We start from the raw sequence: 10,310 nt of genomic DNA, 5'->3' as shown, positions 1-10,310 counted from the left end.
GAATCTAACATGAATTAATAATCCTGCTTTAATTAAATGGATATAAAATCAAAATTTTAAAAGCCTCGACTTTTAATAAAACGAATAAATCCATTGAATTAACATTTTTTTGTTAATTTTCTGAAGAAATTTGCACCGAAAAAAAAAAAAAATTGAATTTAATAAAGAAAATCAATGTTAAAGATTAAAATAGTCGTGACCCATGTAAAATTTTTATTGAAGCAAGATAATTTTCGTCGCTCAAAAAAATTTTATTTCAACCAAAATAATTTTTTTTGAAAGAAGAAATTTTCGTGAGGAAATTTGTTCTCTAAACAAGAATTTTTTGTATTGAAAATTGTAGTTTAATATTATTTTGCTTAGAGAAAAATAATTGATATATTTTATCGTGAGCTATCCTTAGACAATTTTATATAAAATAAATTAGATAAACCTTAGACACGTACTATTAAAATGAACAATTATTTTGTAATTATTTGCATTGACATTGGAGGTTGCCGGATAAAATATACAAGAAATTATGCAGTTACAATGCCCATTACCATCTGTAGTTGCAGGAGCGAGTGCGCAGAAGATTAAGCATGACGATAGTAGGGAAAAGAGTAAGAGTAAGAGTCATACACTCTCTTTTGACGCTTGTAGCGGTATGGTGGGGCAAAAGTCCGCGAGTCGACGAGAATTGACTCGCTGGTTGATGAAGTGAGAGAAAATAATTTAGGATCGAAAAGTGTGAGCGAGATGTGTATTTCGAGGCCACTATTGCGGGTGTGAGAGGGGGCCAAACCACCCGGGCTTTTGAAAAAGTTTTATCTTGCCGGCGCGTACCGTCTCTCAGACGCTACCGAACGCCGGTACGGTGCGTATGTGTCGTTTAATCATCAGCTTATATTTTTAGTGTCTTCTTTACATATAAGATCGTAGAGATTTAAATTTTTTAGCCGATAATAGTTTATCTCGAATACCGAACATTTATTTCCAGTGATGAGGAATATCGTTTTTATTCTTATAGATTAGGACCATAAGTAATGGCTTCTAATTCTGATTATTGATAAGATTAGAATAATTAATTAAATCCGCATAGATTTTAAGTCAACAGTAGCACTCATTTTTATCTTTGCGGCGATATGGTGCTGATCAAGAGTGCCATCGTGGCAATTTTGCTGCTACAATTATTAGTTCTCAATATTCGGATCGTAAATAGTATTGAGGTAAGATATTACGTCTCATTATACATATATATATTACTGACATGTGTCATTCAAAATTTTATATCCCAATATTTAATTAAACCATTAAATTACCAAGCATTAAGTTAACAAGAAAGTTTAAGATTTTTTTTCCTTCGGTGAAAAATTTTCGATTATTCCTGATACCAGTTTTAGCATACATTACACGGAAAAATTTATTATCGGAAATCGCACTGACATCATATGTGATTTGATCTTGACGATGTGAGAAGAGCAGAAATAGGCCGAAACATTGGCACTAAAGTTGCCAGACCGTTTTCTAAGAACTCTCTTCGAACCTTATTGCTCGATTCATTTCGCTGTGTAAATATTTTATAGCTAAAATTTAAGATCAAGCTTTCAATAGTAGATATTGCTACCGATAATTCATTTCTTTAACACACCTTGTATGAATGTAGTTTATCGATAACTTACTTCCGTGTAATTTATTTTTATTAGATTAAATTTTTATGTATATTGAACATAATATAATTGTTAGTAAAGTTTACAATATTTCAACGTTAAACAAAAATTGAACAATTAAAAAAAAAATACAGATTTTTAGTTGACATCAAATTTTATTTAATATTAAAAGGCTTAAAATTAATTGAAAAATGTATTTTTAACTATTTTAATAATTGGTACCAAAATTATTTTTTTTTATTTTAATTTCAAAAATAGGGTGTACCAAATTTCCGTAAATTTTTCAATTAAACACTACATTTGATATAAATTATTGCAATTTAAGGGAAGCACTGATTTCAATGAATAAGAAATTTAAATTTAAATTATTGAACTGTTTAATAGGTTCACTTTATTTCGGTTAGTTTACATGTTCTAATTAAATTTCCATTGTATCCGATTGATTTAGCTTATTTTAATTTTATCATTTTATACTTATAGCTAATCTGAAATTCATATAATATATGTATAGATATTTATAACCAAGTGAATTACTTTTTATAAAAATACAAAACCTATATATATATATATATATATATATATATATATATATATATATATATATATATATAGAAACAAATTACGTGTCAGAATTATATGGATAATATTCGTTCTGTAAAAGAGTATTTTAATTTGAATAGAGTATGATTTTTTTTTCATATTGCTTATCTAAGTCGATAGATCAACTGAAACTCAAACACAAAGATAGAATAATAGAATACGTAAACGATTTACACTGGCCCTGAAGTAGAAAAAAAAAAAAAAAAAAAAAAAAAGATTGTATATTCAAACATTTGAAATTAATTAAAGAAGTAATAAGAAATTTATAATATATATATATATATATATATATATATATATATATATATATATATATATATATATATAATTATGGATTATATACTTTCAACTAAAATAGCTAGAGCTTCGAAATAATAGTTTTTGAATAATTATTAAATAAAGCAGTTAAGAGTAGTTATAAGCGTTGAGAGATATGAATTTCACGACACAGTAATCAAATTATACAAACACGTTCAATAGAATTGTCAATAATTTATAAATTCACAGGACGATATAATTATAAAATATGATATAAACGATAAAATATGAATTTATAGTCCATAGCTAAAAACTATAATTTAATTTGATTAATCATTTAATTAATCATTATTGATGGAGCTATTTGCAAGCTATTCTAATTTTGTTTCATTCTTTTTGTTACATATTTAATCCTTCTTTCCCGTATTCGACTGTAGACTGGTTAAAAATAAACAGTTTTATTAATACGGATTTAAAACGAAATTAATTCACTAATTACAAAAAATAAATAAAAATTTATGCATAACTTTTCTGAAAATTTTCAAAGACTATTTAATATTTAATTTAGTTAAAAATTTGATGCTTTTGTAAAATTAAAAACGATTGTATTATTATAAGCTATTGACTATGAAATTTTCCACAGAATTAAATTACCCTTAAAGATATTTTTATTTTAAAAAAAAATCTAGTCTGAATTTTTTTTTAGTTTTTTATTTTATACGGTTTTTTGATAATTTTAAAGATGATAGAAACAATACCGAAGCCAAACTTATCGCTCACTGTAAGATATTCGAGTTGTAAATCATAGGCTTCACTATTTTAAAGTTTATATTGAATTGTTAGATATCATATCTGAAATCTAAATAAAAATAGTATGATAAAACTTAACTCAACTTTACATTTTTACTGATTCAATTAGTATATTTTATGACAGTAATATACCTATTTTGTGGTTATTATGAGCTATTTAATTACACATATATAAATAAAGATTACTGTTTATGGTTAAAAATTTTTTTATGCATCACCGAATCTTATTGTAAATTAAAAGTTTCGATTTTTCATTTGAATTTTTAAAAATGTGTACTATTTATAAAGTTTAGTTTATTATTTACTCAATATCGGAGTCCGTGGAGAGAAGGATTCTTTTTTTTCATTTTTTATCTGTAATTAGATACGTGTGGGGATGATAATTTTTCATGAAAAAAATAGTTTTTTGAGGGGAAAATTTTTTAGAAATTTTTTGAACTCTTCAGTAAAAATTCTTCGATAAAAAAAATTTTTTTAATTATAAATATCAAAACTAATAGAAAAAATTTTTGAAGCAAAAAAATTTATTAACTCAACGTAATTACTTTCTAATCATAATTAGTTTTTTTTCTTAAGTGCAATATAATTAATCAATCAAAATAATAATTCACACTGAAACTATTTGAATAAAAAAGATATTTTTGTATCATAACTTCGATTTAATTATATTTCTGACTCAGTAATTAATTAAAAAAATTTTTTGTTACATTAATTGTATTCGAAGTAATTATTATCAATTTATTTTTATTTACAGTACTCAGTCTCGGAGACTAAAAATAATTAATATGTAAATTAAATACCGTTGAAATATCGATGAAATAAACTTTGTTTTGACAGCGTGTAAATTATTCAACAGTGTTATGTGACAACTAAACTTTATACAGTGTGCATACTAAATATCTGTCATATATAATATGTCTACATCGTGGGATAACACGCATTATTCTGCATAGGAGTGTGCTTTTTTACAGTGCTCATTTTAAATTTCTAATAAAAGAAACTAAAGCGATGATTGCCGTAAAATAAGAAAAAAATCTGCTTTTGATAAGGATATTTCGTTGAAAATGAGGTGTCAAAATTACATTAAAGTATTTTTCGCAAGGATATTTTTGCATACCATATGCTACCATTAATTTAAAACGCTCGCTATGAGATTTTCTCTTACGCAACATCATTCTACCTATAGAATGTTGCTGCAGTGCAAGTGAGGTACTAAAAAACACGCAAGTGCTGAAAATTAATGGTCAAATTTTTAAATTAAATAGGAATAAACAATCTTAAAATTAAAATTAAATTTTGGTTAATTTTATTAACTAACATCAAAAAGTTCTCTGAATTTCCGATAATTTTTTTTACTATTTTTCCCAATTATAAATTTAATCAATGTAAAAACTTCATTAACGAGTAATAAGATAAAATTACAATTATAATTCACAGGATCAACCGTTTAATAATTCCAAATTTCTAAATATTCGCTTCAATAGAATTTTTAATAAATATTATAATTTCTTAAAAAATATTTCCTGTAAAATTTTACACGTTATCAAGCGATATTGTTTTTTCTGTTTTAAAAATAAAAAAACTGATAATAGCAAACTTCATATAAAGCGGTTGATTTTTCTGGAAAAAGATGGTATAATCAGAAGTATCAAGTTACTATTGGGTAAGTGACTGGTTAACCCTCTATCAATGATAGACATATCGCTGTATAGTATCATAAGTGCTGACAATAAAAACAACCAAACCATCCTTCCAATGAGAAAAAAAAAAAAAAGTATTAGATTAAATTGAGAGTATGGAAGTATTTAAATAGCTCCTCAATTTGTTTATCTTCTTTTTAATTTCTCTCAACTCGATTAATTTCTGGATCGGATGAATGAGCTCGTTTTACTACTTAACTAGCTAAATCAATATAAAATAAAAAAAAAAAAAAAAAAAAAAAAAAAACCCGCAGTGAGTCGATGGACCCCATATGAAAAAATTTTCCGAAGCTTTAAGCTTATCCGTAATAGGATGCCGTAGCTTCTTGCGTCGAGAGGATTTCAATATGATTTTCACCGGGGAACTTCGACGCTTGGACAGGTAGAGTCCTTAAAACGGCGTTGTGACCATCACGCATACTCAATCTAAAGAACTCAAGATGATCTACTATATATATTACATCCACTTCGATGCTCACATTCGCTCACGCGCATGATCTCATTAAGAACACTTGTTAAATGTTTAATGACCCTTGTTAATATTGGGATGTTATCAAACAAGAGCGTATCTAAACAATATTGTTTTACAAGCCGGTGAGAAAAAATACTTTGCATAAATTTGGAATAAAAATGATAAAATTTCTTAAAATCGAATTACATTTTGAAAATTTTAATCTTGCATCATTTTTCTGGCTTGAAAAGTCTACTAAATATATTTAGTGTCTTTAAATTTTTAGAGCTTGCGGACAACGGGAAGTCGTAGGGTTTGACTGCAGGGTCAACCGGTTTTCATATCTCTTGATTTTGTCATGCTTAAAAATTCTAATATATTTTTTTTTCGTATTAACGTTCAGTGGTACTATACATCTTGCATTAAATGCGTGGGTGACAAGTCAAACTGGTTTGAGAGGACGGTGTACTGGTCAACAGTGAGGTTCACAGGAGAAAATGACGACAGAGAAAAGCAAAAATAATTCGCCAATTTGCTCTACTTGTTTTTTTTTTTTTTTTTTTTTAAAAGCCTTAAAAAGTCAGCAAACTCAGTTCATGGTTCGTATATATAAGAATATTAAATTCTTAAAAAATAGTTTGAGGACTTGCCAAATATTCATGAAATAGTTAAATTCAAATGAAGTGTGATATACGATTAATAAAATATTAAAAGTTGAAGATAATTACCGTGCTTTTAAATTCTGCTTCTCTTATGTTTATTAAAAATTTTTTAACTTAAAATAATCTTTTATTATTAAAATCCCAATACATTTTTTATAAAATGAAATATCATGAGTTTTTAGACTGAATTTCGTCACTTCTCTGAATATCATGAATAATAATTAATATCATTAATAAAATATGTAATAAGAAAAATTATGACATGGTTGACTCAGTGCGACATCATCAGGTGTATAAATATTTTTTGATGCAATTAAGACGGTTTGAGCAAAATAGGTGAATTTTTTATTTTATTGCCTGATACTTTTAAGAATTTGAAGTTTAAAGATAGTAGGAAGTTATAGAAATTATAAATCATTTTAGTTTTAAGAATTGGTAGTAAAAAAATCTATAAAAGTCAAGAATATACATTAACATTAAAATTTCCGCTAAGATATTTTAATAGTTGAGTTCTCACAATTATAATGCTTGAGTCGTTAAATGAGTGGGTGAGTAAGCGACCAGGATAAAAAAATATTTTTGGCGATTAAAATTTATATATTGATTTAAAGATACATTTTAAATTGTATGTGGCCATTTTTGATGATTCACTTTCGGGTTTAAATCCTTTATTAGAAAGTTGCTGTGACTTTTCCACTTTAGCAACGGTTACTATGGCAATGTTTCAATATTAATGATTAAAATTTTTCAAAATATTGATTAATTAAATTGTCAATAATAAACGTAGCTACTTTGTGTATTAATATTAATATAAATTATTTCTCATCATTTATTATGTATGTAAGCTAGAATTGAAAATTATATCAATTAGTTTGTTTGCTCTTCAATAGGCGTTGGAGGAGACTCATATAGTCATAAATCATATTAAGTTTAATCAAATCTAAAGTATAAGATAAATTAAATTGATTGGTATCCATACAATAACTCCAGACCATTTTTACATTAATTTTAATCAAAAGGTTAATTCAACTTTACTGAATATTACACTTAATAACTTGTTTAGTGAATTACTATTCATACTACTCATTCAAATAATCGCTTGGAACGATTCAATACTCGTATGTGATCGTTTAAATTGTAGATATAAAACTTTTGACTTTGTTTTTCATTCAAGTCATTCATATCTCTTATAACTTATAACAATTATATAGTCTAGTGACCTATCTATTAGAATAATTTATTATTAAATAAAATTGTGTTATTTCTTTCTGATTGTTTAACTTTAAAGTTTTTCGAAATTATAAAAAAAAAAGTTTTTATGATATTATACCGTGTTAAAAATAAATAAATATAATGTATTAATGAGAATTAGTCACATCTGGCATGCAGCCATTGGTTAATTCGTAAATTAAATATATCTCAACGAATAGTCTAAACAAAAATTCATTCTCAGTTGCTAACTCCAAGAACAACGTATGTTCGTCATAATCACTTTCGATTTTTTATGTTGAGCTTACAAACACATAAATACATGCATAAATATACAGTTATGGGTACCATGTATGTGTATTATTTTTTTATAAGCGACCTCGAGTTTTTAATACTGATTATAAGATTGCTTTTTCAAGTATTTAAAAGGAATAGATTTAGACGACTATGATGAACCTTTAGGATAAGATAACCCATTTACTTGTTTATAATTGACTTATATATTAATAAAAAATTAATTTACTCGTCTTACTGGCACATAAACTTGAGCTTATACTAGAAAGAGTAAAACGTCATAAAATCCCTTACATCAATAAATTTTAACGTTATCAAAATAGTCATAAATCTTTATTACCTTTGAGAACCATTGGAATATGCAAATTTATTTTATTTTCCACGTTTGAAAGAACTCACTGTAACATATGTCAAGGTATAGATAAATAAATTTATTTTTTTTTTAGATCAATTATTTTTTACAACGTTTAATTTTTTAGTACATTAAAATTCTATGAAATATCTGGTGCAATGACGTGATCCTAACGATGTGTATTTTAGTCCAAATAATACACGTAACAACATGATTGGCATCGTATATTCTAGTTTTTTTAAATAGATATGTCATGTTTATATGAATAATCATATGTTATAAATAAAAAAAATTCACATTTGGTAAGCACAATTTTTAATAAAAAAAAAATGTTTTTGGTTTTATGATTTTTTTATAGATAAAATTATTATAAAACGGACTGTATTCTGATTTGTTTATTCAAAAATAAATGATGAAGATGCAGTGAAAGTCTTTTAAGATGTTCTTAAATGCTTCCAAGAGGGCAAAACTGCAAATAACCCGTGACATCATTGCGCGTTTCTAAGCCATAAAATCCAAGTTCGAAAGTTATATATCACATTATTCTTCACTCGTTCTAAATCTTTATTTATAAAACTTACACTTTGCTATTTCAGCTGATATTCGACCTACTCAGTGTTACTATTAAGCTTTTAATATTAGACAAAGTATAATAGATCATTAACAGCAGGTTATATTATTTATTGTCAAGAAAAAAATACAACCATATATATATATATATATATATATATATATATATATATATATATTTTATTAAAATCATTTAATAAATATTTCTAGATAAATTGGGCGAAGCCTATTTGTAGTAGACAAATCAAATACTGATTCAACTATGAGTCATAATTGATAGCGTACAAGGATTTTCAGTCTACTTTTCTCAGTGGGTGGCATTATCAAAAAAAAAAAAATAGTCAACTCACACCTGGCTGTAACTGCGATAAGAAACGATTTTTTTTAAAAGATCAACGTTCTTTTTATTCTACGAATTCGTTGAGAAGAATTGAAATTATTTTTCGTAGAAAATACACATTTTGCATTTAAATATTTTTTATTGTTTAATTTGTACGTAAAAACATAAGCGATAAAGACTTGAAACGGAATTGTTTTTAATTTATGTTTATTTTCATTTTCACCATAAATAATACATACATGTAACTTTTTAGAACTAATGAATGTCAAGCGATAAGCTATCTGGCAAACAGTGGGTCTCAACTTTATTAATATACAATTCATCTAATTCATCTGCAAATCAGTCATTGATAAAAAAAAAAAAAAAAAAAAAAAAAAAAAAAAGGATAATTTAAGATTAGTAAAACGTATAAATTTTTTTTATAATACGCATGCATTCAAATTGAATTCATTTGAAAGTGTAAAAATGTAATTAAAATATTTTATGATAAAAATAAAAATAAAAATCTTACAAAATAATGTTCTTGATTGAAGATTTTTTTTAATTATATGTGTAATTTTAAGTGCTTAGATATGGAATTAGCGGGACGTTGCGAGTGTTTGTTTTTTTGAAAATTTTGTTAAAAAAGTTATTAGGCGCATTGACTTATTTATTCTACAAAAGTCGCTTGCTCTACTCTCATTCGCCTGTGAATTTCGTTCTCTTTTGCTTTTTTATAAATTCTTGAAGACGCGCGTTGACGCTTAAAGGATTAATATGAATCATTTTTGTACTGCAGTTAGAGTTTCAATCTATTTTTTGTACACACTAACGATAAATTTTGCGTGTACTGTATTTATTTTTAGTCCTCCTTATTTGATCGGCCAATAGATATACTTGAATAATTTTTTAAATAAATTTATTTATTTAAAATAAAATTTTTTATTTTTAAGTTTTACATTTGGTTCCCTTTTTTTGGTATGTAATCAGAGGTGACCTCGGGAGTACGGTCGAAAGTCGAGCGAGAGTAAAAAAGAGGACGAAAATAAACATATAAATAAGTTAAGATATTATGTTTCTTTATAATAAGGTTACAAGATGCTTAAATGACGCGATGCGATATAATGAAAAAATCGATATCTTACAAATGTATAAGCTTTATATTAACAGCAATTTACAACTCGCTGTTTTTGCAATTTTTTTCTTTACGACAGGAGAAAGACTCTTTGACTGTATGTCATGTATAATTTTTGTTTATCGTAGAGAAAGTGCTGTATCGTATTAGGGCGAGTGTTAAAAGCACTAGTCTATGTTACATTATGCTTACATTATGACTATCAACAATGCTATGTATAACAGTTTAGTTATATATTGAAGGAGTGATTACTTTATCACATTTGAGTATTTGATATCTCATTGTTGTTTATTTTTAATTT

The 10,310-nt window shown here is 25.9% G+C and overlaps 1 protein-coding gene across 19 annotated transcripts in view; it reads left to right on the top strand.

The window, feature by feature from the left end:
- The first annotated feature begins 840 nt into the window (after nt 1-840).
- The window catches only part of Trol (terribly reduced optic lobes), a 65,956-nt gene continuing 56,486 nt past the window's right edge, over nt 841-10,310 (top strand). For 9 of the 19 annotated variants that reach the window (XM_074254167.1, XM_074254171.1, XM_074254169.1 and 6 more), the window contains exon 1: nt 848-1,208. In XM_074254167.1, the coding sequence (XP_074110268.1) occupies nt 1,125-1,208 (84 nt within the window). In that variant the 5' untranslated portion in view covers nt 848-1,124. Of the gene's footprint in view, nt 1,209-10,310 lie in introns of all 19 variants that reach the window. The other 10 variants (XM_074254163.1, XM_074254162.1, XM_074254161.1 and 7 more) reach the window with 5 other exon arrangements.

This window comes from Cotesia typhae, unplaced genomic scaffold (genome assembly GCF_013202065.1).
Source record: "Cotesia typhae breed Kobodo isofemale line unplaced genomic scaffold, CoteBio_Ctyphae scaffold_13, whole genome shotgun sequence".
In the NCBI taxonomy this organism is placed as follows: Eukaryota; Metazoa; Arthropoda; class Insecta; order Hymenoptera; family Braconidae; genus Cotesia; species Cotesia typhae.
This window is presented reverse-complemented; position numbering and strand designations above follow the sequence as displayed.